Genomic DNA, 15,004 nt, shown 5'->3' on the forward strand with positions numbered 1-15,004 from the left:
CACCATCACCACTGGTCACCATGAGCAATGGGTAGGTGGGTGAGGTGATTCAGTTAGCTTTCCCCTAATCCTGGGAAAAACCAGCGTCAGAGCCTGTCCTTCCAACTGCAGCCAGTCACTCCTTCCATCCCAGCTCATCTTTCCCCGGGACCTGAGGGCGGAGGGAGGAAGATGGCCTTTCCTGTGCTTTCTGCAGAGAGGGGTGCTACCTGCACCCTGTCATCCTCTCTTCCCAAGCCTGGAAACCAACTCAGGCATTTTCCAGGTGGGAAAGATAGGGGGAAAGAGATAGAAGAAATGAGGTGGCAGTAAAACAGAGTTGGGAGGCCAGGGTACAGACGGGGGAGGTGGGTGGAGAATTTATTAAGCACCTACTATGTGCCAGGCGCTGTACTCAAATCTCCCTTAGTCCTCACAGCACCCCCTGAGAGGTAGGGATTATCACTCCCTTTTACAGATGAGGAAAAGGAAGCCCAGAGAGGTTAGGCAAGCTGCCCCAGGGCCACACAGCATCTTAGATAGTGGCAGAACCAGAACTCCAACTCAGGGCTGCTTGTTGGCAGAGGCCAGGCAGTTTCTCTTGCCCCAGGCTTCCCAGGAGAGACTTCCCGGGAAAGGTCGAGCCTGGAAGAGACCCTGAGAAGGCGAAGGGAAGGAAGCTGGAGGCAAAGGGGCCGCTGGGAAGGGAGGAAAAGGAAGGGCTGGGCGGGGCCCAGAGGCACGCTCATTCGGCTGGGGTTAAAGCCTCATGTTCCTACAACCCGCTAAGCCGGAGAAATGAATTCTGATCCTTCCAAAACCCAACCTTGGAAAATGTGCGAGAGAAGGGTCTCCTTTCAGGGGAGCAGGAAATCCTCCACACCTCCTCCCGACGCCCCAGTAATGCCAGGATGTCCCCAATCTGCTTTGAGGAATGGAGAGATTAAGAATAATAAAAAAAATTGCAATAAAATATGTGTGAAGGAGGGGGTAATTGTGGACAAACGCAGCATTCAAATTCATTTTTCAGCTCTTTTACACACCATTTCAATCTTATTTTCTGCTTGTTAATGAGATCTTGTTGCCTGGGCTAGGCAAAACCTTCCAATATCAGGACGTAATTGCACATAATTTTCTCTCCTACCAGTGATTTGCATCAGTTTTTTAAAAATTCTGGGCTATTTAACACCCCACGATGCCCCTCCCCGTCTTCTTGCCGACAAATCTCTTACGCCCTCCTCCTTCCCTGTCCCTGGTCCAGCAAGACTCATTTTAAATGCTTATTATAAACGCAGTGTCGCCAATAAAGGGGAAAAAAACACACAGAGAAAGTGAGGGGAGAAAAAGGCAAAGGGAGTTTCCAGTGGCCGCCGTGTGAAGGGCCCTGGCTCGGTTCCCCAGCGCGAGGGGTTTCTCCATCTTATCCCGCTGAGGGTGATGAGAAGGTGAGGTGCGTGGGGCAGGCACATCTGCCTTAGAATTGCATCGCCACCCCTCACCTGCTCTGTGGCCTTCAGCAAGTTACTTAACCTCTCTGGGCCTCTCTTCCCAAGTTCTGTGGGGCCAGAGTAACTTCACAGAAGCAAAGTGCTGACAGGGGATGTGGCATCCCCTAGGGGATCAGCTGATGGAGTGTCTTTCCTTGCTGGATTGGCTCCCCTGGAGGCCTCAAAGGATGCCAGGAGGGCAGTGGTGGGACTCTACCATGGAGAGGCATTCTGGAGACCCCATTCATAAACAATTGAAAAGCCCTGAGCTTGATTCCTATTGATCTAGGGAGGAAGGGGAAGCTTGACTTTTAAAGGTGTAGACCATGAACCTGACCATGCCATTAACTGCCACTGTGACCTCAGACCTCAGTTTCCGCATATGGACCACAGGGCCAATCTTACGGGGCAGACACAAGAGAACAGCAATGGTGGGCTCTGGAGCCAGAGCATCTGAATCCTAGCTTTGCCACCTTCCAGAACCTACCACGGGGCCTGGCATGCGGTAGGGCTTAATTAATATTTGTTAGATGGGCGGCTGGATGGATGACCCTGGACAAATCCATTTCCTCATCTGTAAACCAAGGTCACAAGGTGACCGCCAAGATTGGCTGAGCGAAAGCTGGTATAACAGCCCATTCATGGCGGGCCCATGGCAAGCGTTCATTCTACGTAAGCCGTCACTGTAACTGTTATAGGAAGGAAGGGACGATGAGGCTTGGTGTACTGTGATCACGGCCGTGTGATTAACTTCACACTTAGAGAATATCTTTCATTAACTCCACATGGGGGAAATTGTAAATATGTAAATCCCTTTACAGGTTCCTCCACGTTAAACGCCAGAGAGGAACAAGGGGGACAATGCACAAGGGACAACACGAAGAAGCCAGAGGAGGGGTGGTGGCAGGAGAGGAATGCCCCCTTCCCATGAAGCAGCGGCAGGAGCTGTGGGTGAGGTGTCTGGAGCCCTGGGTGCGGGTCCCAGCTCAGCTGCTAACCTGACAGTGGGATCTGGGAAATTTTCTCCCCCTCCCTGGGCCTCAGTTTCCACTGCCAACTCTGACAGTCCGCAGCTAAGAAAGCCTGGGGGAGAAGGCAGCTCCAGCTTCAGGCTGCCCCTGGGAACACATCTGCACAGGCCCCGTAGAAGACCCCGGCACAGGGCAGCCTGCCTGTGGCCTTCAGCTCAAATGACCCTGGAAACAGCAGAACCTTGCTCCTGGTGCTTTGCTTGGGAGCTTTGACTGGTCAGTGCTGCAGCTACGAATGGCCTCCGTGGCCTGTCTCCCCCATCCCATTGGGAACTCTCCAAGACAGGGCTGTGCTTCCACCATCAGACTGGGCCGTCTAAGGACAAGGGGTTTCTCTTCCATCAGACTGTGGGTTCCTGAGGACAGAGGCGTGTCCCTCCTCTCAGACTGAGAGCTCCTCAGGTTGGGGGCTGTGTCTCCCCCATCAGACCGGGGAATCTCTAAGGACCTGAGTGTCCCCTTTCTATCTCTGCCCACCGCCCTTAAAATTGTGCCCTGCTCGTGATTCCTACACGTGGGCTGGTAGGAACTGATCCACCTGCAGGAATCAGATCGCTCGAAGTGATGTCACAAAAGGGTCCTTTTGTCCTAAGCTGTCCGGAGCTGGTTTCTAAGAGTTGTTTCCAAGCGAAGCCGGGGCCGTCCACGTGCTGAGTCCCTAATCCTACCAGGCTGGGTTCTGGGGGTGGGTGAGGGCCTGGGCCCCGAGGTAACCAAGCCTCAAGGTCATCTAAGCCTCTCATATGACTCAGCTCTCTGCCTGTTGGCCCCTAACCTGAGTGAGGCCTCAGTGTTCTCATCCGTGACATGGGCTGACGGAGCTTTCCCTTCCATTGAGCAGGAGGGACTGGCTTCCGAGATGATTTCTCCTCGCCGCCAGCCAGTCTCTCAAAACGAGAGCACATGTGGCCGTTTCTGAGAGGCAGGAGGGCAGTGTGAGTGGGTAAAATCTCAGGTTCTGGAAACGAAGGGTGAACCCAGGCTTTGACGCTCAAGTAGCTTAGTATGTAGGAAACACTGAGAATGGGGTCAGAACATCACAGAGGCTCAGGAAGTTTAGCTGTCCTCATCCACGTTGCTATTAAACATGTTGCATGCCTTGCTGTTTTATTATGTTTATTGTCTGTCTGTCCTGTTACACTGCCAGCTCCACTAGAGCAGGGACCTTCATCCCTGTGTTCACTGATTTATCCCAAGTGCCGAGAACAGTGCCCGGCCCATAGCCGGCACTCCGTAACTATGTGTTATATTAGAGCCAGAGGACAGGCCCAGAGCTGAGATGAGTAAACGGCTTTTCTGTGAGATTCTGCTGGGCAGACTCTCCATGGAGGCTCTGAGGCTTGGAAGCACCCACTTCCCAGGCTGGGTCTGAGGCCAGGACCCGGGTCAACCCGCGGGGAGGAGGCAGGTCCTCTCCAGGCAGCGGCAAGCCGGTCGGTGTGACAAGCAGGTACTCAGGAGAGCCCCAGCTGGGTCCCCGACTGCATCCCCTTGGGCTTCTCTGAGAACAAGGGCCGAGGCTATCTGGGCGACCGTGGACCTGCGATCCTGGATGCGGGAGGGGTATGCTGGCCCCGCAGCCCAGGTGGGGCCCATCCTCCCCCTGTTGCCCAGGTGAGCTATGGAGAAACCCCTCCTGCTGGGAAGACAGGCATGGTAATGAACCTCTCTTGGTGGAGAACCCGCACGACCCCCAAGACCGCAGAGACTGCTGACCATGTGTAACTGGCCTGGCAGATGGGGCAGGGAGTACAGGGAATCAGAGCTCAGAAATGCCAGGGGCTTCCGTATAAGACCCTAAACAGCCCCTCGCTGCCCCCTTCCTTCAGGAAGTGTTTGTAGCCTAACCCGGAGGTTCACACACACAGCCTGACCCTGCCCTCGTGTCCGCCCTGCACGCAGCCCTCTCCCTGCCCTCCAGCAGCTGTGCACCTCCTGGTCCCCTCGGCCCCTGTCAGACCCTCCATCTGTCTTCACACCTTTGGTGGGAACCTCCCAACGGGGTCTCCGAAGTTCACTCAATCCGTCACGCCCCGCACAGCCTCTCTGCCCTGAGGAATGGCATGGGAGCCTTGAGGGTCTCTCAGAGGAGGGGTGAGGGTCCAACTCAAGTGGGGAAAAGGTCGGGTTTGGTCTGGCTGCTCACGGTAGTGGGTCAGGCTCTCTTTCTGCTTCTCCTTCCCTCCCTGAGGTTCAATTCTGGGCTCAGACAGTGCGTGGAACATCCTCTCTTTAATACCATTGCTGAACCATGCTCCAGAAGCCAGGGGCCCCTTAATTTGCTAGTTTCTCCTCTGTCTTGTGACAGAAATGCTGCTCTGGGGCTAAACCTCAGCCCACATGGAGATGGGTGGACACGAAAGAGCAGTGGTCAGGGAGCCAGGTGCCCTGGACGCTCAGGCCTGGCCCAGCCATCGTGTCCTAGCCCTCCATCTGTAAAGTGAGCTGGAGGGCCCACTTGATCTCAACACCCCTCTTCAGATTTCCTCCAATTTGTTTTGTACCTTAAGGCCAGGCCTGGACCACATTCTCGAGTGTGGACACTGTGGGTCTCTGCAGCCATCCTTACCCAGCCAGCCCTGGATCCTGTCATGTCTAACCCTGGCCCTGGAAGGTTAGCTTGGCCAGTTAGTCCTCGGCACTAATGAGAGGGAGGTGGTGGCCTTGAAGCCCAAAGAGGCCAATTAGGTTCTACCGGAAATCATTCTGGTCTACAGGCTGCATCACCCTCACAATGTGGGGCCCACGAGGACTTGCTGCTTTACCGCTGGGAGCTCTGCCTTCAGCTGCTTCCATTCACTGGGCATTCAGCTCTGCACTGGACCTGGCCTGAGTGCTTTACCTAGGTCCTCTCATTCAATCCTCAGCAACCCTATGAGGTGGGGGCTAACATCATCCCATTTCACGGATGAGAAAACTGAGGTGTAGAGCGGGAAAGGGATCTTACCCGTAAGTAAATGATGGAACTGAAATGCAATTAGTTCTCAACGACACACATTAATTGAGGCAAACAGGAATGACCCCCAAACATGCAGAAAATTAACATTTGGGGGAATACTTTAGACCACCGGTGGCCAGTTTTTTCTATAAGGTCCAGATAGTAAATGTTTCAGGCTTTACAGGCCGTGTGATCTCTTTTGAAACTACTCAACTCTGCTGTTGTAGCACAAAGGCAGCCATAAATAAATACGTAAATGAACGGACGTGGCTGTGTTCCAATAAAACTTTACTTACAAAAACAGGTAGCTGGGTGGAAGGGGCCTGGGGGGATGTAGCCGACCTTCTCTTTGGTCCTTTTCTTCAGGTAACACATTTCTCATACTACCTATATTGTCCTGGCAATGGCGGGGGTGGGGGAGAGAGCTAATGTTTTTTGGCCCCTATTCTGTGCCAGGCTCTGTGCTAAGTGCTTTGACCTGTTAGCACATTGAATGCAGAGAACACCCCTCTTAGGAGGTTAGCAGCTCTCTGTTTAATTACTCTTTTGTTGCATGGGGGATAAACTAAGGCTCAGAGATGCTTACTAGCCTAACACCCTGAGCGGTGGAGCTGGGATTTAAACCCCCTCCAAGCCTCACCTCTTCTACCACGTTACAGCTGTTCAGATAAGTTTGCATCCCATGTGTTCTCACCACAGACATGACAGAGGTGTCTCAGAAAATGGGAGGCAAGGTAAAATGAGACTTGGATTCAATTCTTTCCCCCACGGATATTTGAGAGCCTGTTATAGCGACAAAAATAAGCTCAGCAGTTCTTCCAGTTTACTAGGATTTCAAGCATCACTGAGTCCTGTTCCCCAAACCCACCAATAACCACATCAGCCTCAGCCTTGTCTTTCTGGCTTCATCTAAAGATGGTCCCACCACTTCTAATAGCACCAACAGGCAATGAGTGGCTTAACCAGCAACCAATCACATGTGAGTAAACAGTTCCAAGACCCAGTGAGAGTAGAGTTCCGGGCTAGAACCATCCCTACCCTCCCCACCCATTGCCACAGTTCTCTCCACCAGTAGTACGTGGTCCTTCCTTTCACTCATTGGTCACTCCTAGTGACCAAGGTGGGAGATGGAGCCCAGGATGGAATCCAGGAAAGACTCCCGATTCTAGAACAAAGCCCCAACCAGTCAGCATCCCATAGGAAATGGTGCAAGGCTTCCATCAAGGCGCTGAAGATGCCTGACTTTTATGGACTGAACAGCCATGAGGGGGGCGATGGGCCAGTTTAATAAGCTCTGGGTGGTGAGAAATATGGAAACCTGTGACGGAAACCTCTTCTCTGCATCTGCCCCCTGGGTCACCCAGGTCTGTGGCTTGAAGAAGATAAACCCAGGGTGAAGGGTCACAGAATAGTGACAAGTGAAGGTGGAAGGAGCATCCCCGCCTCCCACTTAAACTCTCTCAAGGTGTCCAACAGCCATTCTTCCCCAAGGGAGAGTCAGCCTGTGTCCCCCAGAGCCCTCGCTGGCTGGGCTGGCGATCATCTGGTGATGGGACCCTGGGCGGGGGGCGGGGACACCTACCTGAGGAGACAGGCCGTTGCTGACAGGGTTCATGTGGTTGGAGGGCGCTGCCGGGTTCATGAAGCTCTCGGAGTAGCTGGTGAAGCTGTGGCGAGCTCCGTAAGCAGAGCTGGTGTCCGCGGCTGCAGCGGCCGCAGCCAGGCCCCCCTGGTGCATGGTGGACGGTGGGAGGGGCTGGGGCCGGTGCACCGTGCTGCCCCCATCTGTGGAGAGACCCAGGAGAGGGCCTGAGCAAGTGGCCTCACCCCAGAGGGCGAGGGAAGGCAAGTGCTTCCTGTTTGGAAGGCAAGACCTGAGCCTCCTCCTTCTCCCAGCCTCCGTCCATCGGATGGAGCGGGGAGGGGACCACCTTCTCTTGCTACTTGGGATGGGACGACTGGCTTCTGGGCAGGACACTACAGACTGGCAAGTCTTGACTGACTGCCAGTCAACATTCCAGACCACCTCTAGGCACCTACTACGTGCTGGCCTTGTTCTCAGTGACTGGCACATAGTAGGTGCTCAATAAACATTATCTGGACTGAAAGTCAGGTCTCCTTGAGGACTGTGTCACTCTGCCCAGGCCTGTCCCGATAGCACTTTGTGAGTGCCGATCACTCACCAGGTGCTTTTACAAATAGTGTCTAAGGGTATGCAGCAACAGTGATCCCCATTTTACAGATGAAGAAACTAAGGCTCAGTGGGCTCAGGGCCCTTGTGCAAGGTGACAAGGCTAGTGAGTGGGGGGTCAGAGTTTGAACTGCCGTTCAGTTCCTAGCTGCTGGGCTGCTCTTCCTCTCTGTCACGGCCCCTCCACGTAGCCTTCCAGCAGATGGGACCATCACCATTGGCAACGGTTCAATTTCTCATAAAAAATCACAGGGAGGCCTCTCCTCAGCTTCTAGAACTCTAGCCTGCCAGTCCTTTAAGAGGAGGCCACGGGGCTCCATGAGGCAGAAGTCAAGTAGCAGGATTCTTAATGTGTGCTGGGGGCGGAGGGCGGGAAGGGGAGGGCAGACTGGGGGCCAGGAGCCAGGGAGGGAGGGGAGTTTACTCTTCTCTGCCCACCATCATCTCTTCCGCATTTTAATAAGACCCAGGAGATGCATGTGACTTTACAGTTTGAGAAGCTCTGTTCTAAACGTGTGCATGGAGGCGACCTTGTTTATCTTCACCTGGATGCAGAGCCAAGTAGTTCAAGGGCAGGACCCCATCTCTTTTGTCTTAATAATCTGTCCACGTGAAAGCAGACAAACAGCCATTAAAAAGAAACCAAATACCCTCTTATTCTTTCTTTGTTAAGGAAGGAAGGAGTGGGTGGGGGTGGAGGGGAATGAAAAGGTGTGGCTGAGATGCCAGGATGGGGCTAAGCACTCACCTTGGGAGATGGTGGTGGTGGGGTAGGTGGAGTCTGGCAGCTGGTAGGGGGGCAGCGTGGGCATGCCGGTGGGCGGGAAGCCGCCTGGCAGAAGGTGGTTGAATGCTGCCAGCTGGTTGGCTCCTGCCTGCTTACGCCAGCGGGCACGGCGGTTACTGAACCAGACCTGGGGGATGGAGAGCGGAGCATGGAGAGCCCTCAGCTTGGCTCCTGGCAGGGAGCCGAGGCACGGCTATACCCTCCATCCAGCCAGCATCCTCTTCCGTGGGAGGAGATCCCCACCTCCCTGCAACTCGGAACAGTTTGCAAAGTGATTTCATAGGTACAATCCCATTCTGTCCTCCCGACCGCCCAGTGAGGAGGTCATTATCATGATCCCCATTTTACAGATGAGCAAACTGAGACCCAGAGAGAGTGGGGGACTTGTCCACGTGACAGGGTGGGTCGGAGAGGCACAGCCAGGTCTGAGTGACTCTCAGTCCAGTGCTCTTTCCCTGCAGCTGCTCCTGCCCCCAAAGATGTATGACCGACCGTCCTTGCTCGTACACATGCTCACTCCTCACCTCCTCCAGGGAGCCCCCAAGGAGGAGGCCACATATCCGGAACCCACCTGAATTGAGACCCACCTGCCACACTCAGATGTGAAAGCTAGTTCTTTGTCTGGAGCCTGAGGCCCTGCTTGGCTTTTGCTGCATGGGCCCCCTTGATTAGGAAAGCCCACCTTCCACAGACACAGGGATTGATTAAGCACCAGTGGGAAGGTAACCTAACATCTCTGAGTCTCCCTTTCCTCCGAGACCTGTGCTGGCTCTTCGTACGTCTGTCCATACATAGACCCATGAGGCCTGCCCTCCTAGTGCCATTTACAGAAGGGGAAACTGAGGCTCAAAGAGGTCAAATCACTTGCCCAAGGCCACACTGCTAGTCTGTAATAGATGTGAGGTTCAAATTTCAATCAGTCTGACTTCCTAGAACCTTCTGGTCTGGATTTGCAGCAAATTCCCTGGGACAAGCCAGAGAAATATTAATACAAGAATGAGTGTGCCAAACGGGGCTGCTGTGAGAGAATGCTTCTCCACCTCTGGACTTTGCAAATGATGTTCCCCCCAACCTAAACACTCTTCCAGGGCTGGCTCCTTGGCCTGCGGGGCTCAGCAGAAATGCCTCCCCCTTGCTCCAATGAGGAATCCCTGCCTCAAAAGTAAGTCCAGGCAGGTCCCCATCCCCTTCTATCAGGAGGCCTCCAGCTGTGAGCTGCCTCATACAAACAATTATTGTCTTTACCTGTTTCTTTGTTTCCCCTTCAGGCCCTAAGCCTCACAGGCAGAGGCCCACGGCTCACAGCTCTATAGGAATACTTGTTCAATGAATGAATGAATGAATGAACGAACAAACAAATGAACAGTGGAAGGTGGAGGTGGCTCTGGTGTGCCTTTGCTGGGGCTTGGCCACAAGGCTCAGTGGGGAGTCCCCCCCCCCCGGGTGGGTGAAGGCATGGATCCCCTGGCATGGATCACTTAAGATACCCAAACCTCTGGACGATGTCTGCTGACCTGAGGGCAGTCTCAGCAGGGATAGGGGGGTGTTTATGGCCCCTGGTATCGGTTGTCCTTTCTCCGAGGGGAGAAACGGTGTTCAGCTTCCCAAGCTGGATGAACGGAGCAGCTGGCTCTTACCCGTTAAGGATTCACAGAAAAAGGAGATACGGCAGCCAAGTCAAGATCCAAAACTGGCTCCCAAATAAAAGGAAGGTCCTGGCTTTTCCCCACCTCCCCAAGGCAGCGAGGGCTTCCCCAGGGGCGTCCTGGGTGGGGTGGATGCCTGCCAGTCCGACTGAGGCTGCCTCTGAAAACTGGCGAGGAATGGGCAGTGTTACCTGCTCCCTGCTTCAGAGGGAGGGTGTGGGGAACAGCTTTGTTTTAAATCAGCATTTCCCAAAGGGTGGAGCTCCTACACTCCGAGGTGGAGAGACAGCCCCAAAGGCGAATGACACAGATGTTAAATAACCCTGAACCACTCCCATGTTTTCTGGGCCTGGGGTGTGTGGAAGAGAAAGTCTCAGCCTGGCGCTCAGAAACCTTCGTGCCTTCCTAACACTTGCCAATCTCCCTGTTTAAAGCACAGAGAGGACGCCCTGGCAGGTGATGTTTTCCAGCAGGACTTTCCCATGTTGTCTTGTTTTCCCTTGTGTGAGTGTTTCCAGTCGCCTTCCTTTTTATGAGAGTGATAGGCATGTTTATTTTAAAATACACTGATTTTATTTTAAAAAGTAAATGACAATACAGATAATGTGCAAATGTGGCCAAAATCCTGAAGAGGGTCAGAGAAAGACTTAAGTCTGGGACACCGTGCTCTAGTTTTGCCGCATGCAGCTGTTTCTTCGGCATGGGTCATCTGTTCCTCAAACAAAGAGGACTCAACCAAGTTGGAAGCGTTCTCCCCCTTTCCCTTCCCTCCTCCTTCCCGCCCTCCTTACTTCCCTCCTTCCCATCTCAAACTGTTCCTGGGACTCCACTCTGCGTCAAGCAGGACAGTAAGGATAGAAGGTGAGCAGGGCACAGTCCCAGCCCTCAAGCCGCCCTTGACCTGGGCACACGACAGATAAGTCAAAGGACAGCTGCTCTCTGGGGCAGTCAGCTCAGATGAGGTGGCATGCAAGGTGCTATAAGGAGGTCTGAGGAGGGGTTTCCGACTCCTCTCAGCATCCAGGAGGACTTCCTGGAGGAGGGGACACGTCTTTCGCTTTTTTTTTCCTCTCCTCGCTTCTTCCTCACTGTCCTGTCTCCCCAGGGCTGCCTCCACCACAGCAGGCACCTTCGTCCTCACAAAGTGTGACATGATGGTTAAGAGCAGGGACTCTGGAGCCCAACTGCCTGGCTTTGAATCCTGCTTCTCCCTCCTAGCTAAGATGGGCAAATTCCCTTATTCCTCTGGGCCTCACTTTCTTTGTTGCTAATAACCACCTACCTTCTTGGTGGTTCTGGACCTCAAAGGAGTTAACACAGGCAAAGTGTTTACTTAGAACAGCATCTACAACTCTTACTCTGCTGGAAAGCCTCCGATGGCTGAGCTGGAAAGGCTCTTAGCCAGTATGGACTGCCAGCTTCCTATTTACGTATGGGGAAATGGAGGCTCCAGGAGGGACAGTGGTGGCCCCAGTGTCCCACCCAGAATCCCTGCTCAGGGTTGAGTTCTTTAAAAGTAGAGGCTGCACTTTATTATTTACTTTTGGTCCTTCCCTCGGCACCTAGCCCTGGCAGCAGGACACTGTAGGAAGCAGCAGTTTACCGAGTTGAACATTTCACCTGGCCCTTCTTTCAATGTAGCACCGAGGAAAAGAACACGACAGACAGACTTGGGCTCGGGTCCCAGGACAGTCGCTTATTACGTGTGTCTTTAGGAAGTCGCTTCTCTTAGTGAAATCTCAGGTTTCTCACCTACGAAATGGAGAGACTAATCGTCCCTACCTCCTAGGATTACAGTGAAGATGATGAAGATAATGTATGTAGGGTGCTGAGCATCGTGCCTGGCACATAGAAATGCATCATAGATGTCATCTAATGTAATGAAAAGATTTGGCGTAAGTTATTACTTAGCCAGTCCCTCTAGCGCCTCCAAAATGGAGTTCCGTTCAGAATGTGCCCAGCCCACCCCCAAGCAAATGGCAGGGTTCTGAATTGGGGCCATATGTAAAGAGTTGCACACAGCCCTGGTCTCTTGGTGCTGGTCATCTGAAGGATGAGACGTTTTCATAGGCAGTTGTGGGAGACACCCGGGGTGGCCTCGGGACCTATCAGAACTGCAGCCTCTGTTTCTAGAAGAAACACACAGGCTCAGGGATCTTGGAGCTCAGGACGAAACAGATTTGTTTACCTGCAAGGAAGATGTATGCAAGGTTGGCTTTGGGACCCCAGTTGTTTAGAAATGAAGATTCTTCCAGGGAAAGGAGTCATTGGTCCCTAGGCACGCGTCCTCCTGCCTCACGCCCCTTTCCTACCCTTCATGGTGGTTGGGCTTTCTGCGGGTTGAGATGGGGCGTCTCCACCAGCCATCGGGGGTACCATATAACACCATATAATGCCCTGCAGGCTTCACAAGGAGGCTCCTGACCCTCTGCTGGGGAGAAGGGCTGGAAGGGAGGCAGAGGGGGTGACACACTTGACTGATAGAACCCCGCCTGACCTATATTTACCTGCTTCCTTGCTTATTTGGACATCAGCCCCATGAGAGCAGGGATTTCTTGTCTGCTGAATCCCCTGTGCTCAGAACAGTGTCTGGCACATAGTAGGTACCCAATATGACTGCCAGATGAATGAACCTGGAGTTTCAAGGGTGGCCAGAATTGGAACCACTAAGAATGGGGGCGGTTAATAATAATGCCCCGGGGCTTCCCTGGTGGCGCAGTGGTTGGGAGTCCGCCTGCCGATGTGGGGGACGCGGGTTCGTGCCCCGGTCCCGGAAGATCCCACATGCCGCGGAGCAGCTGGGCCCGTGAGCCATGGCGGCTGAGCCTGCGAGTCCGGAGCCTGTGCTCCGCGATGGGAGAGGCCACAGCAGTGAGAGGCCTGTGTACCACAAAAAAAAACACACAAAAAACGAAAACAAACAAACAAACAAACAAAAAAATAATAATAATGGCCCCTACTCAGGGCACTTCTGTGTGCCAAGCACTTCCTGACTCTGTGTCTGTGTGTTTACATGCAATCATTTAATCCTCAGAACAAAGTGGACCCTATTTTTGTCATCTCCATTTTGCAGATGAGGGAACTGAGGGCCGAGGGAGTAAGTGATGGAGCTGGAATTCACACATGGGCCTCTGGCTCCGAGACCACTCTGAACCACTCCAGTATCCCGTCCCCTGGCACCATTGAAATGTGATGGCATAGGACTGCAAACCCCCCGAATCATAGACTCCTAGAATCAGACGCCAAGACCTTAAAAGTACACAGCCCTAAAATCAAAGCAGTGCTCAGAGGGCTTCAAGGTCCCTGCCCCCTTGTCCACAGCAGGAGCCCTCTCACCAGGGTCTCCGATCCACTGGACATTGCACTTTTCCTTGAACACTTCCGGTTACAGGGATCTCATCACCTCACAAGACAGCTCTGATCGTCAGTAAGTTAGGATCCTAGAACTTTAAGGAGCCTTAGTGCTCCTTTAGTTTGATCCCTTTATTTATAGATGGGAGACTAAGTCTCGGGAAAGGAAGCTGACCTGTTGAAGGTGACACAGCTGATCAGAGGCAGAAACCGATGGGAACCCGGCCTGTGGCTCCCAATCTTGTGTTTTTGTCCCTGCAGACCTTTATATGGGATTTAGGACATTGTCCTATCGGCCCTGGTCTCCCCCCCACTCCGAGGGGCCTCTCAGAGCAGCCGTGTCCCCCAAGCCTTCTCTGGGACAAATATTCTGTTATTCCTGTCTTGATTTTTGGGTCCGCCTGTGTTCATTTTGAAAAAACTCAACATGTATCGATCCCTCCTCTGCTGGGATCAGGCCAAGTTCTCAGGCTAAGGGTTGTGGGGAGACCCCGCCCCGCCCTGGGGGAGCTCAGAGCCTGAGGGGGGAGACCCCGCCCCACCCTGGGGGAGCTCAGAGTCTGATAGAGTAGTCAGCACATGGAGGACGGTGGCCTTGGTCCCCTCACCGTGAGTTTGCCTGGGCTCTGGCTGCCCCCCCTGTTCCCAGGCCACCCTCCATCCTTGGACCTTGAGTGACACCTGTTTCTGAGTCCCCTGGGCCAATAAAAGCACTGCCCTGACAGCCAGGAAATTTTACAAGGAGCGGTCAGGCTTCCAGGTGGTGGGAAGCAGCCGTGGCCACCAGACGTGAGAATGAGAAAGCACCCAGGAATGCACCCAGGAAAACAGCTGCAGGAGGATCAGAGGCGGGGGAGGGAGGCTGGGGGCTGGGGGGCAGGCTCGGGTATCACCCCGGAGAGGAGGGGAAGGACTGAGATGAGCTGGCTGCTGCCTCCTGCCCCCTTCCCCTCAGGATCGCCCGCAGTGGCAGCCAAGGGTCCCCCACTCCGGGATGGGGGTGGGGAAGGCAGAGGAAAGTACGCTGGTCCCCGGATCGCTTAAATGCCAGTTTGCTTCTAGAACTTTATTGCTTTCAAATCCCAGGCTCTGAGTCCATTTCTTCCTTCTGGATGGCTAGAACCTGGGCTTGGCATCCATCAGGCTTGAGCTCCAGGCCCAGCTCAGCCTCTGCTGAGCTCTGTATCCCCCCCCATGTCGCTTCTCTGAGCCTCAGTTTCTGTGCCTGCAGCTTGGGGAGTGGCCATCCCGACCTGAGAAGGCGGTCTGCGCTTCCACCAGGTCACGCGGGAGTAGCCCCCAGCACTGCAGCTGGCATTAAGGTAGGTGCCCTACAAAGGCTGGTCCCCCTTGGATAAGATAGAAGCGCCCCCAGTGAGCAGTTGGGGGCGGGACGTCTGTAGACCCGCCTCCCCCATTCACGGAGAAGCCAGGCCAAGAATGGGCTCCCACAGGAGCTGTTCATCAGACCCCCCTCTTCCTCCTCTGCACCCTCCCCGACCCACCCCGCCTGGGCCCGTCCCAGCCGGGCCCCTAGAGACTCTGACTTAGAGAACTGTAGACCTCGTGGAATCCGACAGCTCACCTTGGGGAG

The 15,004-nt window shown here is 54.0% G+C and overlaps 1 protein-coding gene across 3 annotated transcripts in view; it reads right to left on the minus strand.

The window, feature by feature from the left end:
• PAX7 (paired box 7) overlaps window positions 1–15,004 on the minus strand; it is a 102,389-nt gene that overhangs the window by 30,056 nt on the left and 57,329 nt on the right. For all 3 annotated transcript variants that reach the window (XM_007104609.3, XM_007104607.3, XM_007104608.3), the window contains exons 6-7: window positions 8,375–8,540; window positions 7,018–7,220 (exon numbers count right to left, since the gene is read on the minus strand). In XM_007104609.3, the coding sequence (XP_007104671.1) occupies window positions 7,018–7,220; window positions 8,375–8,540 (369 nt within the window). The remainder of the gene's footprint in view (window positions 1–7,017; window positions 7,221–8,374; window positions 8,541–15,004) is intronic.

The sequence above is a fragment of the Physeter macrocephalus genome, chromosome 3, assembly GCF_002837175.3.
Source record: "Physeter macrocephalus isolate SW-GA chromosome 3, ASM283717v5, whole genome shotgun sequence".
In the NCBI taxonomy this organism is placed as follows: Eukaryota; Metazoa; Chordata; class Mammalia; order Artiodactyla; family Physeteridae; genus Physeter; species Physeter macrocephalus.